Source organism: Cinclus cinclus, chromosome 22, assembly GCF_963662255.1.
Source record: "Cinclus cinclus chromosome 22, bCinCin1.1, whole genome shotgun sequence".
NCBI lineage: Eukaryota > Metazoa > Chordata > Aves > Passeriformes > Cinclidae > Cinclus > Cinclus cinclus.
This window is the reverse complement of record NC_085067.1, coordinates 454184-477857: the sequence shown is the minus strand read 5'-3', so window position 1 is coordinate 477857 and position 23674 is coordinate 454184. Positions and strand designations below refer to the sequence as shown.

At 49.5% G+C, this 23674-nt stretch overlaps 1 protein-coding gene across 2 annotated transcripts in view; it reads right to left on the bottom strand.

The window, feature by feature from the left end:
- Window positions 1–2967: 2967 nt before the first annotated feature.
- CLUH (clustered mitochondria homolog) overlaps window positions 2968–23674 on the bottom strand; it is a 36042-nt gene continuing 15335 nt past the window's right edge. For both annotated transcript variants that reach the window (XM_062507323.1, XM_062507322.1), the window contains exons 3-26: window positions 22775–22946; window positions 22470–22613; window positions 22138–22265; window positions 21358–21512; window positions 20403–20528; window positions 19404–19551; window positions 18605–18697; window positions 17668–18362; window positions 16921–17138; window positions 16247–16351; window positions 15341–15441; window positions 13807–13959; window positions 13134–13196; window positions 12199–12443; window positions 11343–11427; window positions 10697–10850; window positions 10249–10388; window positions 10064–10144; window positions 9376–9501; window positions 8749–8870; window positions 7427–7520; window positions 6517–6651; window positions 5452–5525; window positions 2968–4881 (exon numbers count right to left, since the gene is read on the bottom strand). In XM_062507323.1, coding sequence (XP_062363307.1) covers window positions 4713–4881; window positions 5452–5525; window positions 6517–6651; window positions 7427–7520; window positions 8749–8870; window positions 9376–9501; window positions 10064–10144; window positions 10249–10388; window positions 10697–10850; window positions 11343–11427; window positions 12199–12443; window positions 13134–13196; window positions 13807–13959; window positions 15341–15441; window positions 16247–16351; window positions 16921–17138; window positions 17668–18362; window positions 18605–18697; window positions 19404–19551; window positions 20403–20528; window positions 21358–21512; window positions 22138–22265; window positions 22470–22613; window positions 22775–22946 — 3726 coding nt within the window. In that variant the 3' untranslated portion in view covers window positions 2968–4712. The remainder of the gene's footprint in view (window positions 4882–5451; window positions 5526–6516; window positions 6652–7426; window positions 7521–8748; window positions 8871–9375; window positions 9502–10063; window positions 10145–10248; window positions 10389–10696; window positions 10851–11342; window positions 11428–12198; window positions 12444–13133; window positions 13197–13806; window positions 13960–15340; window positions 15442–16246; window positions 16352–16920; window positions 17139–17667; window positions 18363–18604; window positions 18698–19403; window positions 19552–20402; window positions 20529–21357; window positions 21513–22137; window positions 22266–22469; window positions 22614–22774; window positions 22947–23674) is intronic.

The following is a 23674-nucleotide window of genomic DNA, read 5'->3' as shown; positions in this document are numbered from 1 at the left end:
TCAGCCCTGCTGCTGTGCAGACTGAGCCTTCTGGGGCAGCAGGGAATGATCTCAGGGATGGTCCTGACCGGATCAAAGCTGAAGCCCTGGTTGGAAGGGAGCCACACCACAGGCGTGGGAGTGAGGGGGACACTCTGGGACATGCTGTGGGACTGTCCCCACTGTTACTGTCAGCTTGTGCTGTGCCTTTGCTGTGATCAGAACTGCAAGAGTGAGGTTACTGGGTCAATAATGAATCAAATGCCTTGGAGGGGCTGAGAGGTTCACTGGTGCTTTGGCACTTCCTGACTAAACCTGGCAGCACGTGTCAGGACCCAGCTCTGGCCTCTTACCAGAGCCACTGCAGATCCCTGGGCTTAGCCTAGCCTGGGCCATGCCACACGGGCCAGAAAGTACTTTTTTTTGTGGTTTAGATAGAAGCTGGAAGCTTGGTGTTTTATACCATCTTGCACTTTAGAAAGGGAAACAAACCCATCCTGCTTTTGTGTGTGGTGTGACCAATGTGTGCCCGGGGCACTGAGGAAAGGAAAACAACCCCTGGTTGGTAGTGAGTGGGGACTGTGGGCATGGGGTCCCTGCCTCTCCTCTGCCTCTTCCTGTCCATGTGAACTGCCTGAGAAATCACTCTTGGACAGCTCCTGACTCCCCTGAGAGCTGTTTAAAAGGAAAAAATACTTTGTTTTCGTAGACAGTGGTGGCTTGGTAATCCTTTAATGATTTGAATATTGCAAATGCTGAGTTGAGTGAAGGAAAAGCACCCTTGGAGTGAGCTGTTGTGTCCAGCTGTATATAACGTCCGTGTATTAAATCAATACCGAGAGTCCTGTAGCAAGAGCACGTGCATAGAGGGGTGGGATGGACGGGGGGGGGGGGGAGCGGGGGGGTCGCGTTGGATTTGCAAGTCACAACTGGCATTAACTGGCCTTTTTATCTTTCCACTGTGTCATGTAAGTAGCTGCTTTCCTGTCCTGCCTGTCCCTCAGGCTTCCCCGAGTTCATTCTGAAGAGAAGTTAGCAAAGTCCTCACGCTTTAGAGTCGATCCTGACATCCACGTGAAGGCAAATGTCAGATGTTTGTTTGAGCGCTGGTAGAGGTTGCAATTGGAGAGAACAGTTCCCAGGCTGTAGGAGTTAACTGAAGCTATTGACACAATTAAAACAAAATCGGTAAAGGAATGTATATAATACTGCTCTGTGTTTTACAGTAAGATTTGTTGCTCTCAGACTGTGTAAAACAAAATTTATTCATGTTTTCTGCATATTAAAAAAATCTTATTGTACCAATTGGTAAACTATTAAATGCATATAAAACTAGATGTGGTTTTGTTTCCTTGGATGCAAAAATTAAAACTATTTTGAAAAAAGCTATTGGTGTTTCACCCTCAGATTTTGCTCCCACCTGCTTTGCCCTTGCTCTGGTTTTAATTTAACTTGTGCTAACCTGAGGCTGCAGAAAGTGGTTTTGAGTTGGTTCATGGCAACTGGAGTAGTGAGAGGTTTTGTTGGTTGAGCAGGTGCAGTGAGGTGCTGCAGGAAATGCTCAGGTGGGCAGGAGAGCCCTGTCCCTGTGCCTGCCCTGGTTGGATTTTCCTTTACCTTGACCCCGTCTCTGCCCTGCAGCCCTGGCAGGAGCTGCCTTTCCCCTTTCCCTGCTCCATGGTGGTGGTGAGGGCGGTGGCTGAGCGTGGCCGTGCCTCCTTGGAGTGGTGGCTGTCGGCTTTGAGGCAGCGCGGGGCAGCTGGCTACCTGGAAAGCTGAAGGTACTGAGTGGTTCTGGCAACATCTGTTTTGCTATTAGGGTCTTGTGCCTATCTGTGTGTGCTTTGGTTTTATTTTTCCCTGTGATTTGGCCCTAATTGCCTCAAGTATTGTTCAGAGATGGGTCAGTGGCCAGAACTGGAATGGGCACGTAATCATAATGGAAGAGCATGGATGTGCTTGTGAGCTTGATGAGGGGAAGGAATGAAAGGGCACTTCTGCCAGCTGAGGTCTGTGGAAGCAGCTGGTAGGGTGGTACTTTGCACTGGGAGCAGACACAGAATGGACGTTTGGGGGAGACTCACTTGCATTTGGGAAAAAAAAAACCTGAGTCTGGGCTCTGCCAGAGCCAGTGCCTGCATGGGCTATCCCAGATGGAGTGACAGCGTGGCACAGGGGTGATTTTTGGGGTGAGGGTTGGAAGGAAAGCCTTGTCTGTCCACAAGCAGTGAGTTTCTCACAGGGAGCACAAGGCAGGTTCAGGTGTGAGTTGCCAGGAACAATAGGGGCAGTTAAATTTAATTTCCCCCCTTAGCTGGGTGAGTTGTTACTTGTGCAGCAATTGCTGTGCTGACAGCAGCTCTGTAGGTATGAGATTGGTTTGGACCAGCTGTTCCCAGTCCCAGTACAGCACTGATGGACACTGAAACATTTTTCAGTGGATGGGTTGAGTACCTGCCTGCATCCAGCCCAGCTGGGTACCAGGGCCCATCTGAACCAGTTTTTACACTTGTGTTTAAGAACTTGTGAACACAGTAATGAGACCCCCTCCCCCCCCCCCCCCCCCCAATAACCTAAAAAAGGTAGTGAGGTACAGACAGGTGTTGGCAAATGTAGTTATTTACCAGCCTGCATTGCCCTTGGAGCTGCGTAACTGTGGAGCCTCAGTAGCCATGACTTGCGTCCTTCAGCTTAATTTCTCATGGGTACAACATTCCCAAAGCTGTGTCCCTGCTCCCATGTTTCCCCTGGGATGAGAAGGCAAAGTAACTTCTCTCCCTGAGCACAAATGGGTTCTGACCCATTTGTAGAGGTTGTGGGTCCTGCCCCCGCTGGGCTGGGGTTGTGACTCTGGTACTGATTTACAGTTTCAAAGCCTCCAGGTCAGCTGGTCCTGTTGTCTCCCCCTGCTCCTGCTCAAAGGAACAGAACTGATGATTCCAGTGCCAGTACCAACATTTTGCACCAAACAGTAAAGAAACAAAAAAATACCTGCAAGAGTTTAAAAAGCTTTTAATGGACTTGTAAGACACTAGTAAAAGAAAAATCTTGTAGGAAAGATGCACTGTAGTAATTTATTGATTGCTTTCCAGGAAATTCATAATTTTTCTAACAGGAGCAAGTTCATTTGCAGTGAAGACTCTGCGTTGTTGCCTCCAACACCTCAGAGGCTGCTCCCTCCTATTCCCCCTGCACAGCCCCGAGTTACAAATACCTGTAGGGTCAGACAGGAAACTCGAGGGTACAGAGCACAGGGACAGCACTGGGCTCCAAGGGTCAGTAAAAGAAGCAGCACGGATTAGCACGGGGCACGATCCAGGACAGACAATGTGAGGGAGGGAGAGGCTGGGGCTGTGGCCAGCCCACTGCTCTACTGCTTGATCTGCTTGGAAAACAGGACATTCAACTCTGTCGGCATCCCAGGGCCTGCAGCAGCCACATCCTACCCGCTTGAGGACAGTGACAACCCCCAGGATGTGCATGGGAGGGGAGGGGACAGGACAGGAGGATTTCTTTAGTGGCACTTGCCATTCAGTACCATCCATTGCCAGCAATGGCAGCTCCTAGCACCAGTCCCAAAACCAGTGTGCAAAAACGCCAGAGTTGAAGGTATTTGCCAGAGGTTTCAGTGCTGGGGGAACTTCAGTTTTTATTTAAACCCCTTCCCCAAAAGCTGGTACTTTCTGGTTGTGATTCCGCCAGGTTCAGGGCCCTCAGCTCTGTGTCAACAGCTGCTGTTGCAACTGACACCAGGTCTCCATTTCTGAATTTTCTTCCCGTCTCCACTGCCCTAAATAGTGCTGTGATTTCCCTTCTCACTCCCCTTAGCTCAGCCCTCCTTTGCTGCATTCCCACCTCTCCGAGGCACCGGGGTTTCTACTGAAATGGAAGTTTGTGCGCTTTTTTAAAAGATCAAGCCCTCACTCTTTGGATACAGAATCCCAAGTTACTCAGCTGCAAGCAGAGCACAGGTGGAACAGCGATTATCATATATATATATATCTATATATATATCTATATATATATCTCTCTATCTATATCTTTACCTTGAAAATTAGAATGTGAATGTTACAAAACCCCACTGAATTTGCAAACTGCCAACCAAACATAGAAAAAAATGGTTAAAGGAATTCCATGGCTATATCCTGATGTAGAAAATGCTGTACATCCCCCACTTCCACGTGTTATACACTTCAGTCATCTCAGCGACTCACATATGGCTGTTCTTAACACAATCTTGAATAGTGACTGGGGGGGGGGAAGGAAATCAATCTTTTGGCTCGGAATCCACATTTTACAAGAAACGTGGAGCAGCGATGGGGCTGGTTCTTTACTGGTTTAGCAAAGCAGTGTCCTTAGTCAACATAAAAATGACCTGAGAAATGTTACATTCCTCCAGACAGTTCATTTGGAATTGATATGTACAAAGTAGAAATAACTGCTGCACACACACACGACACGGACACACACACGGCAGGAGGGCCCCGCGCGCCAGGACGGGTCTGTGCTGCCTCCGGCCACTTCCCCTCGCGTGGCAGACACAAGCTCGGGCAGACAGAGTACATTGCTCAGATTAGTTCTTTGCATTGTGTATTAATTGTGTACCAGTGCAATAACATTGTCAAAAAGGAGGAGCTGCTCCAAGGGCAGCTAAGGCCCTGGGCCAGATTCAGAAAAGGGTAGTTTAAACTTTTTTTTTTTTTTTTTTTTTTTTTTTTAAAGCGAGGTACACGTTAAGCAGAGCTCTGTGTTAAGGGGATGGCAGTGGAAGGCATGCTTGGCTCAGCCTCTTTCTCCTCCACAGCTTTGTCCTCTGCTTCCAGCTGTTCCCCGCTTTTCATGCTTTCCTGGAGCTGCTGGCGTCGCTGCACCTCGGCTTTAAGGTTCTCCAAGTCTTTTTGGCTGAAGGGGAAAGCAGGAAGGGGAGCAGACATTAGACTGGCCGTGGGAATGGTGAAGCCCCAGGACAAGGTCATGTTCAATGGGGGGAACACTCCCTGCACCTCCCTCCCCCACAGCTCAGCCATGCCGGAGCACAGGGCCCAGTGTGCTGGCTGGGTTTGAAAAAAGAGGCACCAGGATCTGCTCCCTCAGTCAGGCTGGGGCAGAACAGGGGGTTCATCTTCCTGATGGCCAGGCAGCCTCCAGCTGCTCATGCCCCATTTGTACCACCAATGATTATTTACAGCCTTAGAATAACAGTCGTGGCTCAGGTCATCTATTTCCACCATTATCCCAATCAAATTTTCAACTAGAACTATAAAAGACAATTCATAATAATAATAATAATAATAAAAAATTACTCTTAAAAGAGTCCTGCTGTTTACAGTGGTCTTGAAGATGCGCATCAAGGCCTGAACTGGGATCTTGGCTAAAACAAGACAAATCCTGGGGAGCTGGTTTGTGCTCTCTTGGGAACTAAGACAATACAGACTTGATTTCTAAAGGCATAACCCAGAGCAATCACTGTACCTTAGTGGAATGAAGAGAATTCCATTGATAATGTTCAGCTGCTCCAGGACACTGGCCATACTGGGAGCTGTGAACTACATCACAAAGGAAAAGAAGTTTTGGGAGTAAGAACCTAGAGAGGACTCTGAACTTCTAAGCACATCCCTTTACCAAGCTGAGAAAACAGCATTATTTACATTATCTACCTCTGTATACCCACTAGCTGGAAAGCACCATCTAGAGCTTCCCACTGCAGCAACCTCCCGGTGAACTTCAGTTAAATACATCACAGTGCCAGTTCCAAAATGCGTTGGGTTTTCTACCCCCCTTCAAGTATTTTAACAAGGGTAATCCCTTCAGTGCTGTTCTTATGGGTTTGAGCCTCTTCACTGGCCACAATTCCCTGGACTTTTTTTTTTATTTGATTCAAGGTCCTTGTGCTCCCTTCACTGCTATGAACCCCTCAGGGTTGTTGCCAGTTCTCCACAGGGAGAACACCCCCACACAGAGCATTGTCCCACTCTCTCCTCCCTGCAGCTGCAACTCTCTCAGTCTGCTGGGGTATAGCCTGGCAGGGAGAACACCCATGGCTGAGGCTGGGTACTGTGCCAGGTGTGCAGGCAGGCAGGAACAGCTGGGCTTGGTCCAGGAGGGCCAGTCATTGCTGCTCCATGTAAGGTAACAAAACCCCTTTGCACTCCCTGCCCAGCCTCCCCAACCACAACATCCCTGGAAGGAGAACAAAGCACCTGGTAGAAGATGACAGCATTTTTGATGATGAGGAAACTGAAGTACTTCTGGGTTGAGCAACCTGCTTCCTGGCACTGAGTCAGCAGCAGGGCAGGGTTGTGTGCAGGTGTGCCAGGCTCTCACCCCAGGAGCTGTCCCTGTACCCCACTGCTTCCCCAGGCACCCTGCAACGCTGTGCTCCATCCACACGGATGACACCAGTGTCTGAACCACTGCCCTAGCAAGGGCTTCTGCCTGGGAAGGGACAACAGCTGCCTCCTGACAGTCCATGTCCCTCAGGAACAGCTGGACACAACTTGCAGGTGGCACAGCTCGATGCCCAGTGCTCTGGGTTACCTTCAGTGGCATGATGTTGGCGTTGGAGCCATTCTTGTAGATCTCGTTCATTGTGCGCTGCAGGGCGACCGCTTGCTGCGTCAGGTATTTCAAGTACTCGGAGCTCTCTTTGGTCTTTTCATGGTGCTCACCGAGCTGATGGGAAATGGGGAAAAGGTTCAACATCACAAGTGAGAGAAGGACCCAACCCAGGCAACACACCTGGGTGCCAGCTCAGCCTCCCTACAGGAACTCAGTACAATGGATTTTCCCTGCCTTGGCATTCAAAAACCAATAAAACAGTTCCTCTGGGAGCCTTCTTATCAACATTTCACATTTTCATCAAGTGGGAGTGTATTTGGTGGGTGAGCAGCATTCCCTGCACTGGGCTCTTCTTCCAGGAGCTGCATCCTAGCATCCCCCCCACCTGGACCAGTATTCCAGCATTCCCCACACTGGGCCGTGCCCTCAGCCAGCTCAGCTGAGTCACCACGTGCAAGACATGCTCAGACAGCCCCGGGCTGGGGCAGGAGTTTCACTGAGCAGCAGCCAGGCTCAGAGCTCACTACCAAACCAGTTTGGAGCTGGTATTTTAAGACTAGTGGGCAGAAAACATGGGAAGAAGAGACTAGTTTTTTTCCAAACCCCACCAGAACATGGGGCTGTGCCATGACAGAAGCGCTTGTCCAGCCATGGGTAGAGCATGGACACATTTGCAGGAAGCTGAGCAGACTCCTGGCATAACAGTTGGCAGTTACTACACAGGGCAGCAATTTTGCCCTGGCCCTACAAGGACTTCCTAGCATCTGCTGAGAGCTGTTTGTAGGCAAGGCCTCCTCAAGGCCCAGGCTGGGCACTGGTTTGCAGTGGAACTGCTCAGTTCTGGCCCTGTGGTGACAGCTCACAAGTGCACAGTGGGACCACTCATCACCTGATTCTTGTAGATGGTGTAGCCTTCCTTCTCATGCTGCAGAGCTGACCGGAACTCGGCTTTGCTCTCGTACACTCGGGCAACCAAGTGATGGCTGAGGGGAGGAAAAGGGTGGAGTCACTTCTCTGAAGAAGAAACATTTCTGTGCTGCAGACAGTGTAAATGTGCCATCACTGTCTGGGCTGAAAGTCTTAACACGAGTGTGAGAGGAGACTGAATGCAGCACCCTGAGAGTTACTTCTTCCCAGCCCAGCTGAGGATTCAAATACTACACTCATTAGGTTGGATTTTGGTTGGAATGCTGAGAAGTGACCTACAGAGGTAAAGACTGAGCAGGACATGTTTTGTTCTGCATCCAGGAAAGATGAAGGCCACAGCAGTGAACTGAAGGGAGAAGCACATCCATGGCAATACGTTGGGGTAGGATTTATTAACTGCAGAGGAAGGCTGCATCCCTATGCCCTCAGGCAGAACCAGCCTGAGTTCCCTGGGCTCTTGCCAGCTGGGAGAGCTGGCTTGGCTTGGACTGTTAGCCTTGGTGCTTCTGGAATGAAAAAGAAATTGCAGGGTTTGGCAGTGTTTCTCTGTGGGTGGGGATGGGTCTCTCCAGGCATCTCAGTGCCACTGAGGGACAGCTAAAGACTCTGGAGCCTGCACATTCATCAGCCACTGGAAAACAAGGCAGGCTCTTCCAGGTGCTTACTCAGGTTTATTTGCAGCCTGATGGAGAACAGATGGCTGCAATGTGGCAGCAAGAAGTGGGAGTGGACCATGCCTTGCTGACGGGGCCAGTTCTGCACTGCAGGACAGAGGGCATCCAGCACTGCAACAGTGGGCACTGGGAGCAGATCCTACAGGTATCACCAGTCCCAGCTCCCTTGGGAACACACAGAAGCCACTCAGGGTTTTTATTCAAATACAGGACTTTATGGCAAAGGAGAAAAGCACATTAAATGATTTGCAAAGATCCCTCCCTGAGGGCTGGAACAATTAAACATGACCATTTAACATACTGTCCCTATCTGCCAGTGTAATTCCCTCACAGGCTCTCCAACCTTTACTCTCCATATTTTTCTACCGAGAGTCCACAGGGACCAGGTTCATCCTGACAGATTTATTTAGCAAGCAGCAGCTCCCACAATTAACCTTAAAAACAACGGATCTCCAAAATTTGAAATAACAGTTGGATACTGCACCATGACCTTGGCTCCGGGACAAGACTGAAAATCCAGTTCCCAAGCCCAGACACTCCCATATGAGCGCTCAGTGACTGTGCTCACTGTGACAGCAGTGACCCAGCCCAGGACCCCACCCTGCCTCACCTCAGTGCAACCTTCAGAGACTTGGAGCCGTGGTACTTGGAGCTGATGGCCAACGCGTTCTCCAGGAACCGCAGGGACAGGTCATACTCCATGACCCCATGGAGCACCAGGCCAATGTTGTTCTGGACAGAGAAGCCAAGGAAGCCAAGCAGGCATTGGGACATTGGGAAAGACACATCGACACTACAGTTTTGCTCTGTGAACAGCAGGACCCCACAGGTGTGTCACTGCCAGAAGGGCCCAGTCCCTGCAGCAGTAACACGTGACAGGGACCACGTTCCCCCATGGGAGCTTGGCCCAAACAATCCAGGCACAAGGGAGGAAACAAACTCTCCAGTTTATGGCAGCACAACAAGAACATAATAAACAAAGGAGTTTTCCTAAGGATTACAGGTGCTCAAACCCCATCTGCATTATCCCAGTGCAGAGCTCAGCACAGAGACTGACCCTCCCAGCTAAAGGGTCAAATTCCTTTTTTCCTTCATCTGATGGCACCAAGCAGTAACAACCCAGGCAGGAAAAGCACTGCTTGAATGTTTGTTTTTAACAGCCATCATGTGGGCATCTTAAAGGCCAAGAGGTTTCTCAGAGATTAGGAACTTGAAGACTCTTAAAGAAATTACTTACATCCAAGAGTGCCATTTCTGGGTGATCCTCCCCAAATACCAACAGCATGAGGTAGCGTGCACGGTACAGCAGGTTCAGTGCTGTTGAGAGTTGGCTGTTCGCAAAGCAGTACAGAGCCAGGTGCATCTAGGCCAAGAGAAGGGACCCAGCATTAAAGTAAAAGAAACTAATCTCTCCTTTCCACTCCCTTCCTCAGCTGCACATGAATAAAATGTCTTCCTCACTGGTTAAAGAAGGACTTCACCACTTCGAAAAGTCCAGTCTGCTGGCTGATGCACAGCCCCACTGAGGAAGCTGTGTGTTTTATTTCAGTTTCTCTTGACACCCCTTGTGGAGTATTTCCAACCTGACTTGCATATGTATGTCATTCTGACTGTGTTTTGGGGGGATTCTTTCCTCTCTTTGTTTTTGACATAAACCCAGGGCCAAAGCCAGGAGAATTAATATATCTAAATAAAGATGCAGCAGATAAACACTAGAAACCTAGGTTAAGCAGGACAAATAGTGAGCATGCAGGACACACTCAGCTTTTCACTTGGCAGGATCATAAGAGATGATGGAGAATTCTGAAAAGCAAGCTGCAGAAGAGAGGAAAACACAACTGTGTTCCAGCTGCAGACATGAACTAAAGCTCTCAGAGTGCAGGCAGACCCGAGGTGCTGCTGCTCCCCCAGCTCCCCATACTCACATATTCCTGGATGGTGTTGGGGTGTTCAATGCCCAGGACTCTCTCGCTCATTAGCACTGCTTTCTGCTGATTGCTTAAGGCCTGAACAGAACAGAACCCAGGGCAAGTCACACCACACTGCGAGCCTGAGCAGGCATGGGGAAGGAATGAGAGCACTGAGGAGATCCCCCAGAGCCCCTGCTCACCTCTGAGTAATCTCCCATGATGTAGTTGAGCCGAGCTAGCAGCCTCAGGCAGGCACAGATTTCTACATGCATAGCACCATACACATTGTTGAACAGGTTTAAGGCTTCATTGATGAGCTCGCAGCCCTCCTTCAAGAAACCTGTAAAGAAGGTGTATCCATATGTATCTATATATAATAACCCCCAACACTGCTGGAGACAGGAAGTGAGACCAGCAGTGGGATACACAGACACAGGTCACTGCCCTGGGGAAAGGATATCACTGCCCTGACCCATCCTTGCTCATTGCTGGTGGCTTTATAGCAGGAATGTTCCAGATGGTCTTGGAGACCAGCATTCTCCACCAAACCAGGGTTGTCAGGGGTGTCCTGGTGGCCATGCCCCACACACCCTGCTCCTCCCATTACCAGTGATCATCCTGACAGGCAGAGGCACATGGGGTTCATACCTTGCTGAACTTTTGCTTGCCCGCTCTGGAAGAAGTGGAAAGCATCAGAGGCTTTGGGGTTTACATGCTTCACTACAGGGAAGATATTCAGAATATCCTCTTCTGTGAAAGTGGGCTTGTGCCTATTGTCGAAGTTGTACTCCTTCAGCAGGATCTGGAGGGACCCAAAAGAGTAGAGGGCACAGTTACCACTTTCACAGGCACTTGGCAAGAAAAGGGGCAAAATTCTAAATGTGGATTCAGTCAAAACATCTCCTGTACCATGACCTGGGACTGAACTCTCCAAGGTGGTCAGATGTAGGTGTGCACCACTACCTCTACATGGCAAAATGGCACTGCGGTGACAACACTGAACCCGTGACAGGAGAGCTGGTCCAGTTGCTGTCCCACAGCCCACAAAGCAGCAAGAAGGCAGTGCAATTGTACTGGGGTTAGCTGTTCTTCCAAGGGACCTGCCAGCATGATTACCCTAAGAGGGAAGTGGATTAGAAATATCTATCTTTCTCAGAGCTGGGACCTGTATTCCCATGAACATGAACAACACAAAGACCTTCTGGGGCTCGTGCTGTGCCTGCAGAACACACTGCACTTACTCTTCATGTTTCTCAGCAGAGAACATGATGGCAAGGGAGGATGTGGATCTTACCTGGACTCCAGTTTTGAGGGAGATTTCACGGAGCAGAGTGATTTTCTGTAGATTATACACTTCAGCTGCTTGGTCAGCATTCTCACTGCAGAAAGCACACATAAGCTTCAGCTCTCAGGGGAGCTTCTGCTCAAGGACATTGCTCCATTGTGGGTACCTGAGGCACAGGTCCCTGAACAGCCAGGTGCTAACTCAAACCAAAGACTAACACTGCAGAGTTTGCCCACGGTGTGTGAAAGCCTTAGAGCACAGCAGTGCTTCTACAGAAATCCTCCATGTGTTCTCAAAGCCCACTGCAGCATTTGGGCTGAGTACGTTCAGCTCTTGGTGAGGAGCGAGCAGTCCCTGAGACAGGGGGATGATCACTGTCCAACTACCAAAAGCTGGTTTATCCAGCTAGCCATGGCTTTTCTCTTGGGTCCCTTTATTGGTGCTTCCAGTTCACAATGTGCCTCTTCCTTATTCCCCATCTCTGCTCACGTACAGGAGCAGCTGTCCTTTTTTTTGGAACAGAAGCTCCTTCAGCCTAAATCAGTGTTGATATAGACAACTATCTTCTGACTATACTACTTCTGCTTCTCACCTTCTGATCCCCTCTGTACCCTTAGGAAAGGTTTCCCTTCCTCCTCTGCTTTTCATGGCTGTCTTTATGTCACAGGTTTCAACTGATTCAAAATTTCACTTCCCCCTTCCTACTCTGCCCAATTCCTTTCCATTAAAGATCTGAGTAAGTCCCTCAAGGATACAAACTTTATTTAAACAGGAAACAAATTGAAAAGGAAAGTCCTGTTAAAGAACAAGAGCTACAGAATTTTGGTGAATCCAGGGACAAGCCAGGGTCACCTGCTCCACTTACCATTCAAGACTGAAATCAAAATAGTTCTTTGCTTCTGAACAAATATTCTTCCATAGCTCTTGAGGAGTCATGCTGGCCCACGCAGTGTTATCAGCATTTCCAAGGTTCCTGTTTTTCCTTTTCTTATTCTTCTTCTTGGAGACCAGCTCATCAGCTGGAAGATGGGCAATGGGATTTGGGAAGGAGCTCAGGAAACAATTGAGGAAGTGGCTGATGGCAGCAGATAAACCTGACAGCTCCACACCCTACAGTGAGACACAGAGTCAGTCAGGGGAGACACCTGCCATCCTACAGCCCTGCTCCAACCCCGAGCCTCACACACACACACACACACCCCCAGTCCTCCAGAAACAGGGGGAATCTTCCACGAGAGGAACAGGAAGGCAGTGTGTACAAGTGGCACTAGCACAGACAGAGATATGTGCACGTAGGATAAAGTGTGTGCCTACACACAGAAATGTGTTGTTACATATTGGGCTGCTACCCGGGACAGAGAAAGGAGAGAGTGCAAGTAAGATTTTGGCACTGGAACCAAGCCAGGTGTAGTGTTAGGCTGTGTGTGAACAGGTACAAGGATACCTAGTGTTGAGCCAATTAAAAAGGCTTCTTAGAAGGGCAAAAGCAACAGTGTTTAAGAGGAAAAGGTATTACAAGGAAAACAAGCTGTGATTTCACTTTTAAAAGCCTCCAACATAATGAGTGAGGATCTGGGGAAGAAAAGCATGAATGACTGCTCTCTCAGAAAGCTTTCTTCAAGTGGGAACTTGTTTTCTCTTACACACAGGCCTGTACCTATTGCAGTACTAATGAGCTTGTACTTCTCGTTGCCACACAACCCCCAGCAACTGCCTAATGAGAGGAGCTCTCAGCTCTGTTTGTGGAAAAAAGTCATTAGGGAGGACACACAAGACAAGAGGTCAGATTGCAGGTCATACCTGGAGGTACGTCTTGAAGATGTGTTTGGCTGATCGAGTGATCAATTCGCCGATTCCGATTTTCTACCCAAAGAATAAAGAACAGAATGAGTCCATTGGCAAGAAAATGGAAAAATGCACTGGGCTTTTGAAATGGTCCTTTAGCAAGATCTGCGGAAAATACGCCATTCTTGCTGCACAGAACTGCAAAGGCTTTGACAGCCCTACTGGAGCCAGTGAGGAGCCCCTGGACCTCCGTGCCTGGTGCCCACAAGCCCTGGGTGTGGTTCAGAGCAGCTCCAGCAGTGCTTCAGGGGCTGCCACAAGCCCAGCCCCTGCCTGCTCCTGGGCAGCCACACTCACAACACTTCAGAGTTTGATCCAAAGCCCAGATGTGTCTTAGAGGTTTAAAAAATGCACAGCTGAAAATCCAACTGTGTTACTCAGTGTTACTTTTGGGAATCCCTGAAGCAATTCTCTACCCCAAAAGATACTCACAGTTCCTAATATTATGAAAGCCATTAAGGATTTGGGGAAAAAAAAAACCCTCCCAGCCACCACTTACAGGTCCTCCTCCCCTATTTTTGAAGCTGTTTATTTTTACACAGAGAGAACAACAGGCCAAGTGGGACTCTCCTTGGGAAAAACAATGCCAGAGTGGTTTGAACTGTCTGATGCCAAGCCTGATGCTTACAAAGATGTGATCCAGCTGTGCACGGCCAGGGGTCTTGCTGATGAAGTTGATCACCTTGCCCAGGTACCGCATGTTGATGCCCCTCTGGTGCATGGCCTCAGCCAAGGTGGCCCCATCCATTGGGAGCACTGTGTGATCCAGGCAGTCCTTCACCTGCAGGGTGTGCAAGACTTTGTTACTAAGGACAAACATGAAGGAAAGAACTCCTATTAAAAAAACAAAAACCCACACCAGGAGGCAGAACAGGCGTTCCCTGATGGCACTGCAGACTTCTCATTACTTGGGGCTGAAGGTTGCCCTGAAAGCAGACACTGACCCAGCCAAGACTCTTGGTGGGTGATACCTGCTGTAACACCAGGGACCACCACAGTCACACAGGCAGGGGGGACACCTGCAGTAGCCAGCCCAGTCTGGGCCAAGTCCTTGCCACTGGGGCCAGTTTCACTCCTCTGTCTCAGCAGGGAGGAACAGCACTACACTGTCTCAGAGGCAGAGGCAAAACAACTCCTACTTGTGCAAGTAGCAGGCTGACCCTTCTTTAAGGGCCTCACAGTCACTAACTAATTGCCATTTCAATTAAAAGAGTACGTGGAGCTGTGCACACACAGCTGATAAGGACAAATGGCACTTGCATGTGAAGTTGTGTTGCAGTGCTGATAAACAGTTGTTTAATTCACATCATGGAGTAACACCAGCCACTCTCTGATATGCACAGGACTACCTGCTACAGCAGCTGCTCTGCAACCTGCTCTCGCACAGGCCTGTGCAGTGTTTTTGGTTTATATACTGGAGTATCAACTACCTTGTAAACAACAATCACCAAGCCCTTTTCTGACTCACTCTCCTCCTTTTTTGTTTAAAGACTGAATAGCTGGTTCTGAAGATTATGCTGACTACAGAATTAGTGGATTTAGAGTTCAGAAGAAACTTTCCAACGAGGAAAACCCTCTCCTACGCAAGACCAACAACTCCTAGACCTCTTGGAGCAGAGCTCGTGAGTTCTCCCCTGTCAGTTCCAGTGCCTGCTCTGACAGCTGCATTAGCCATCAATTCTCCCAGGGGGAGAAACTGGGATTTCTTATCTGGCCAGGTGCATGGGTAACATCCAAAATGCTTAAGACTTACAGAAGGAGTTTTTAATGACTGCTATTAGTAAAAACAATTGCCCAGTTCACTTCAAATTATTAGTCACTGATTGAGTCACAGTCAGGGTCAGCTAAAACAATAAGCTGTGAAGGATGCCCAGGGCTAGGGAGGATGGCCTATGTGGTCTCTATTGTCCCAAACTCTTAGCTATAGCTTTAATTACCAGTGCCAAAACTTTTTTGTTGGACTGGGGTGAGAAAATTGTGCCATGATGCAAGATGGGAAATGGAAAACCCCTAGTGCCTTGCACGCAATGCTCGTGCTGTTCCCTGTGATCCCCCACCAGTGCCAGAGCCTGCAGCTGCTCAGGTGAAGCTGATGTCCCAGAGGTCACCAGTGCCACTGCTTGCTCTGAGGGCAGCATCACTGCTGGCTCTGGGCTCCTTACCAAGCCTGGGATCTGGCACGACAGCAGGAATGCAGCAGCATCCTTCAGCAGCTGCTTCTGATCCTGCACCTCCTCTTTGCTCGACTCAGGGAAGTGAACACCTGGGATAAGAATAGAGAAAAAACATCAACAACAGCAACTCACAGAAACAAGTCCTCTACACAAAGTACATAGTAAGAGAAGGTAAAAAGAGTAATTGTCTCCCTGGAATTAAAGATGCTTCAAAAACTGATCTGAAACTATACATGTTTGATGGGAAGGGCATTGGCTGCTGTGTTCAGGCAGTGGCTGGGCTGCTCAAACTCAATGGTTTGGCCATTCCCCTGCAATGTGCCTACACACTGCCTCAGCATTCACCTCCAGAAACACTCTGGGAGCCTCTTCTCCATTTCCCAATAAAAAATACTGCTCCAAGTAGTGGAAATTCATGTGTGATGCCTGTGCCTGATGTGTGCATGTCAAAGGGCACTGACTGCTCACTGAAATGTTACCAAAACAAACCCAGCCCATCACTGAGGTCCCAACATCAGTCATTCAACTACAAGTGTTATTTTTTGTGTAAACTACTTCACAAGGATGAAGTTTAGTATTTTTCCTCCCTCTGCTTCTTTTCACGTGGTCTCAGGGCTGGGATGCTGGAGAACCACAGGAGGGTTCTTGGCAGCAGCCCGCAGCCCTGGCCTGAGCACACGGTGGGAGATGCTCCCCGCCTGCACTTGGCAGCTCCAGCTCTGCAATCCATTTCTGCTTCAGCTCTTCTGCATCTCTGTGCTTCACAGACAGCCCTACACCATACCCAGCCAAACAAAAGCCAGCAACAGTCTTGGCTACAGAACCGTTTTTGTCTGCAGCTGGCTGGGCACAGCCGCCCTCTGAAGGGCTGCTCCCAGCTCTGGGTACACTTACCTGGTGAGAAAATATCTGGGTTAAACCGAATATCAAATGAGGTGTCACTAATGGAGCCTACAGCCTTGCAAGCATTCCGAATCACTTCTCTGCTTTTGGGATCCACTAGAGCAGGAAGAAAAACAGAATACAAACGAATGTGGAGTTCAGGAAATGACAGACCTAGCTATTAAATTAAGTTTTGTTACTAAAAACAGCAATGATGGCGCATTCTGAAGAAATCCATTAAAAAAAACAACAACTGTAAAGGAGAATGGCTGCAAAGTCTGAATAAGAGCATGTAAGATGACCCAAAAACCCATGGACATCCCCACCTCCAAGCACAGGCACTCAGAAATCCAAGCCTGGGGTTCCCAAAAGTGCCTGTGCACTGCTGGTCTCCTGCCTGGCCCCAGCACACCCCTGTACTCCACAGGCCAACCTGGCAAGGCTCTTTCTCCCAGGAAAGAGCTGAGGGGCTGGTGGCCTTGCTGGGCTCACACACCTCACTCACCCTGGCCCCGTGAGCAAGTCATTCATAAGGGTGTGAGCAGTTCTAACAAAGAGGTCAGGTAACACAGACAGGCAGCCAGTGCTTGTCCTGTTTAGCCAGCATCATCACCCCAACCACCACCAGCCTGGCACTGCTCCCACCAGTGACAGCCCACCAGGAGCTGGTGCTGAGGATGAAATACCTGCTCCATCGTCGGACGCGATGGTCTCGGCGAGCTCCTTCACCTGATCCAGCCCGGTCATGCCATCCTCTATTTTCCCATCCTCTGACTCAGGCCTCTCGCTGTCTGCAGTGCCATTCTCTGCAGAGGCACCATTTTCCAGTACAGCTGAGCTCTCCTGCTTGCTGGCTTTCTGCTGCATCAGCTGCAGCGCAGCCAGCTTCATGAATAAGAGATACCTGCAGCAAAGGGAAAGGGAAATTCAGCACAGCAGAATCCCAGAGCACCACACGGCTGGAGCATGTCTCACTCCCTGAGCTCCCCTGCCTCACCAGCACCAAGTGACTCAAACATCCCACCACACACACGCCTACAGGAATGCCCACAGGATTTTTTCCAGCCTCTAGAAACAAAAGTAATGTTCAGGACGTTGGGGAAGTCTTAAAAAGAAGCATAAATCCTTCCCATTCCCTAGCCATCAAGTGGAAAGGATACCTGCAGGGACAGAAGAACTTGGACAGGAATCAACAGTAACAGATCTGGAGACTAAAACACAAACCATCTCTTTCACTGGCTTCCTGTCCAAACCCCTACTGTTCTCACCTCCTATTAATTAAGTTTCTGTAACTGCATTTACACAGCCAAGCAATGGGGCAATTAGCTGCTCACTTCTGGGAGCTCTGCTGGGATGTTCCCAGGACAGTGCTGCAAGGTCATGACTTGAACCATGAGCAGCTGCAGGCGGAGGAAGGGGGGAGCTCTGCTCACCTGTGTTCTACAAAGGCATCAACAAGCTCTTGCCGGAGACAGCAAAGCTTGTGTCTGTGCTGCTTGGGGAACCCCATTTTCTTACATTCCTCTGGCATCTCCTCCCCTTCAACAGGCAGGAAGTTTAGATCTGGAGGGAAAGTGCGTAGCAGGTCCAGGATGTAGTGACGCCCATCATTGCCAATAATGCCTTTGCACTCTACTGAGGAGCACAGCTCCACCTCCTCATTCTTGTCATTGAGAACTTTGTGCTTCTGGATCTTCAACGGCCTGCTGGTCTTCTCCAGCAGCTCCAGGTACTTGGGGTGTGACACAACTGTCTTGCCAAAGTCTATTGACCCATAGATGACACTCTGTTCCTGCTCCCGCTCCAAGATGCCAGGAATAATAGACTGAGCTGTCACCCTGTAACCTCTGTAATCCACCACAACAGTCCCCAGCGTGTACAGCCCTTCCACATCCACAGCATTGTAGGTCCGCACACCATTGAGATCATTGGTAGGAGCTACATAAGCAGCAACGTCACCACCAAAGTCCTTGTAGTGGTCACGGACGTCAAAGCCCAAGCTGAAGAAAATGTTGTTCCAGATGAACATCTGCATCTTGGTCTCCTCGCTGGGGTTGATGGCCATGACGTTGCCATCGATGACAGCCATAGCACCTCGTGTTGCTGCTGCAGTGAAGTCACTGTGAACCTGGAGGCACGTGGAGAAAAAGCAGGGTCAGGATGGGACCCCATGCTTCCAGAACCCTGTTCATTTTTCCCTACAAATTTTTCCTTTGCTCCTCTCCTCCCAATAGTCTTCCAGCAGGCAGGCAGGTCCACTGGCTTCTACAGCTGTAAGCCTGGCTAGTAACTTCAATATGCCCCAGGAGCCAGAACACAGGCAGCAGAGAAGGGGCTGTGTGAGGAGCTGCCTGCATATCCCAAAGTTACCTTGAAAATGGCTCGTTCTCTCAGCAGCCTCTCAGGCAGGTTCTTGCGCGGCAGCTCCCGTGTGGTCTGCAGCTCCTCGTTCCAGTCTCTGGTCTGAAAGAGGGAGGGAAGAGCCTTATGGGATGGAAGGCACTGTGTGGGAAGGGGCTGCTGAGGAGCATTCCTACTTCACAAGGCATTTTGGAAGAGAAGGGAGAGGAAGGGGCAAGAATTCAGGCTGCTGTAGAGTGCAGAGAAAGTGACTTAGCAGCAGGAACGAACACAGCTTGACAGTGGACTTTATTCAACAGCAGTTTGGGACAGATCTTGCATAAGCCCCGCCAGTGCAGGGCAGTGTCACTGCAGGGACAGCATGGTGCAGGTGTCATTAGCCAGTGCTGTGGTCACACTGCAGGCACTGCCAGCCATTGCTGCCCTGCACCACTCTGTGCTAGAAAGCTGCAGCTGAAGCACTGGGAGCAGTCTGCTCAGAGACACAAGAGCCATTCCAGGCCTGACTGCACAAGGGAGTGGTCTGCCTCCTGTGCAGTGGCACTCTTCAGAGAAGGGACATGGAATCTATAAACATCCGAGCAGAAGCTGCTCCTCTCAGTCACTTCTGAGCTCATGGAGCTGCAGCCTGAGCAGCACAGCCCCTGTAGTCAAGGGCCCTGTGAAGAACAAGGACTCCTGCAAGTTCTCCCTGATGAGCAAAACCCTCCCACAAATATCAGGGGTTACTTTTTGGAAGTTAACTTGTTCTCAGCACAGCTGGCACCAGATCTCTTGCCGGTGTCATGAGGCAAAGCAAGAGCAGTACCTGTCCAGGTATGTGCTCCTCATAGCCCAGCCTAGAAGTGTAGGCATCCTCTGCCCGGACACAGTCCATGGCATGCTCTGCTTGTGGAGCTGTCCAGCTGTACACTTGGAAAGGAGTGGCTATCCTCTCAAAGGGGTGTCTCTGAACCCTGGTTTGGGAAAAACAACAATTACACATTTATAAAGGAAGAGTCCTTTCTACTCCGAGAGAATTTTCCCCGTGCTTTCACACTGGTCACAGCAGCCCACAGTGGAAACCCAAGCACTGCTGAAGGTCTCTCATGTAATCTGTCTGCTCTCAGTAGGGGCTGGGGGTTCATCTGTTGCTACTTCTGGCCCAAGAAGCAATACAGTACAGTAATGTTTAAATGGCCAGATAGTCACAGTGGTAGCTGAAGGCCACTGCTAATTTCAGCCCTTGTCTAGTGCCACTTTCATCTCCTTAATGAAGCAGCAGCAGAGCTCCCAAAAGTCACACAATGTGCCCGTCAATCCACACCCTGCTGAGCCGAAACAGTTCATTAAGTGACTCTGAAGAATGACAGGCTTTTGCACAGGACCCACTGTCCTGGAGCAGAACAAATGGTCCCTGCAGCAAGGACAGAAGAATCAAACAATGCCTTATTGTCATGTTATTATTGTAAGAGCTAGAGGAAATTACAGAATATTAACATGCACAGACATGTTTAAAATAACCAACCTCTATCTACTGTAAGCCTACACAAAGCCCTCTTGTGTTACTTTCACTGACACTTAAGCTTCAATCTCCTTTGTGGATTGGGGAGATCCTCAGGGTGCTGCCCTGTTGTTCAGTCAGGTGCTCTGTGGTCCTTGCAGCTTCCACTCATGTCCCAACGACTCACCACTACAACAAGCTCAGAGAACAGGCACTGCAATCCCTGCTGCACCAGTGGCATCTAGCTCCCCAGAAACAGCTGAGCCTCCCTAACTTCACACTGGACTGCTCAAGGAACTAGAGAGGAAGAAGAAGCACTGCTACCGTTTCTTCTGCAGAGCAGAGAAGTTTTTTTTGAAGGTAGGGCTGATCTGGTTAAGTAGTTCCACCAAGGAATGACTGAGAAAACTGGGGTTTGCAGGTTTGGGATTGAAGTTGTATGCAGTAGACCTGCAAGAGACAATGAAGAAACAGTCACAAGCCATTGTCATACCTGAGACTTTCCACACCTAGGAACATGGAACATGACTGAGAGCTCTTCATACATGCACAGCATCAAAAGCTGCACCCTGTGCCCTTGCCTGCAAAATGGGAAACGAAGGGGCAGAGAGGCAGATGGGCAGCAAGAACCTTACCCAGTCTCCCTGCATGAAACAGCCAGTAACCCTGTATCTTGCCTTGATGTTTTTTTAATTTAGACCTTCTTCAGCCATCCTCAGGATCAGAAGACACTTCTGTTTTTATAGCTGGGAAGGAATGGTTTCACAGAACTTCCCAAACACAACAAAGGTGCCTTTGCTTAACAGAGAACCCCCTCAGCACAGCCACTCCAACAGGCACAGACACAACAGTCTCTCACAGTTATCATTAAAAAAAACAGAAAAAGAAATTATTTGTAGTCAAATCTGCACCCAGCTCAGGGAGTTCTGACAGGGTGTGCTTTAGCTTTAGGGCAAAATGAGATAGTTGCAATAGTCGGGAAGGAATTTCCTCCCAACTCAAAATGCTCTAAATAGCTGATGACATTAAGGGATGTTTAAACTTTCCCTAAAGCACCGGGCATTTAGCCACTGTGGAGAAGTGGTTGTGGAGAAGTGGTACCAGGCATAACTCAACAGCCCAATCCAGTATAGCAACTCCCACAAACCCATGTGAGCAGCGAATTAAAACAGGCTGTTTCTGCCAAAGGGAAAAACAAAACAAAAAAGCTGCAACTGTTTGTGGGTTGTTTTCCAGTTGGCTGCTGCAGGGCAGGACAGGAGGAATGTCAGTTACTCACTGGTTCAAGTAGAATCCCCGTGTGGAGGCAGTGATGCTGACGTGCCGATCCTCCACCGTGATGACGTACAAGTACATGAGGTCCCCGTGCATCTTCCTGTTACCTGGGGGAGGGTTCCAGCCACTCATCGTCAACACCTTTAGGCACTGCAAAGGCTACAGCAAACACAACAGAAGCAGCTCCCGTCAGCAGGAATTAATGTCTTTGGGTTAAGAGTCATTCAGTGTACATGCCAGAGCTCTTTTACCTGCTGCCCTTGCTCGATTCCAGAAACAGAGCTTACAAACGCACCTGGTCTCCAGAGCACAGCTTCCTGAGCCCTCTGCAGTCCACTAGCTTGCCTTTCACACCGTGAGACATGGGTGAAAACAGACACCCTGGGCCTTTGGGCTGCACAGGGGATGGATTTCTTGCTGTACTTGTTTTCAAATGGCAGCTTCTAAACCAGAATCTGAGTGGGAAGGCATGGGAAAGCTAAGGGCAATCTGTAGTGACCTGCAGATCCTGTCTCCAGGACTTCACAGAGGAATGCTGCTTTCCCTTCTCTGCCACCCATCCCATCAAGCCTGGCCCTTCCACACTCTGCAGATGTCCAGACTCCATGTCCAGTGTTTTGCACACCAGCTCCTGGACTTTATTCTTTTGGCTAAGCAGTGCTCTCCCAGCACTCTAAGCACCAAGCAGAGCAAATCCCAAAGTCCACTTCAGCTCAGCTTTCAATCCCTGACCACCAGTTTGCTGTGAGGAATGTGCCAACAGCTGTTTCAAGGAGAACTCTACCTTCCAGTCTCTGTTCTGGGGCTGAAGGGCACACAGGGGCCTCTCTTTGCTACCTGGCAGGATATGTTCAGGAGGGGTGCAGTCAATTTGTTCCATTTCGGTACCTTTCTTCTTCCGTTTTCCACTGTCTAGAATGGACAGAGACAAAGTCAGTTCTGAAAGTGCAGCATTCCCTCCTCCAGTCATCGTTCAAGGAGAGATGCAGAAGTGTTCCAAGTATTCTCTGGACTCCTAAATGACACAGGGCAGCTGATTGCTACTGTGTGTTTAACTAAGCAAGGAGCCAGGCAACGAAACCACTGACCACACCAAGAAGTCTTTTTGACCCATACCTCCCAGGTCTCCTTCAGTGAAGACACTCAAGAAGGACAGTGAGTTACAGTCCACACCATTGAAAGCATCTGATGGGTCGAGGCTCTTCAGAAGGTCCCGAATGTGGCGCACGTGTATCCTGGCTTCTCGCACCGTGTACGGCTCTGATGAGCAAAGAGTGAGGAAACAAACTGGAATTACACACTCGCTTACTCATTTAGCACACAGGTCTCAAAATGGAACCACAGGAAAGAGCTGACAGGTGACCAGAATCCCTCCCAAAGAAAACCCTCACTCGTTTCCTCCCAAGTCTGAAGGAACTTGCCTTCCACCACTTTCAGCAGCGAGCCCTCCTGCAGCCCTTCAATTGTCTTCAGCTCAGCAAAGTTATCCAGGACGTTGCCATCCAGCTGCAGGGAGAAGCAGGTCCGATGGCAGGTATCCTCCCGGTCCATCAAAACTTGATGGATTTCTTGCACCATCTCTTGAGGAGAAACCTTAAGAAGGTAAGAACCCAGACAATTATTGTTTACCCTCTTGCCAAACTTTGCCCCTGAGCTGCAATATCAGAAACTTCTCAGACCTCTGTCTAAGCTTGGAAAGGTAGACTCTACCTCCCTTCCCAGGAAGGTCCCTTCTGCTCCTGCTGGGAGGGCACTGTCACCTCTTGCAGAGTCAGCCACCTTAGTTCCACCCCATGGGGCTTGGCACCCAGAGCAGTAACAGCCAGGCACTGCACCAAGCACTTGGCATTGGACAGAGGTGACAAAGGCCAGTCAAGGCATAGAAGGTGGTGAGGGGAAACAGGGGGTTCTACCCTTATCCATTCACATCACATTAGTGGTGAGACATTGAATGCTGCACATGGAGAACAGCCCAGTTCCTGCTCCTGATGCGTGGCGTGTCTGTGCCACACCTCCACACAGCCCAGGTGAGGCCAGACCCACCCTGAGCACTGGGGCTGCTCCCCCACCTCTGCTCTGCTCCAGCACCACTGACACTGCTGGAAAACCTGGAGGACTCAGGGTAGTTTACATAAGCTGCTGTAAACAACACGGCCTGCTATTATTAGCCTATTAAAACTTACAGCCAGGGGGATTTGAAGGAGACAAAAAGCCAGTCTGAGACACAGCTATTTCCACAGGGAATGTGATTTTGCTGTACTCTCTGCCAGTCTTGGGGAGATAAGAACTTCCCACTGGGTTTAGATTCTAGATGCCTCTCC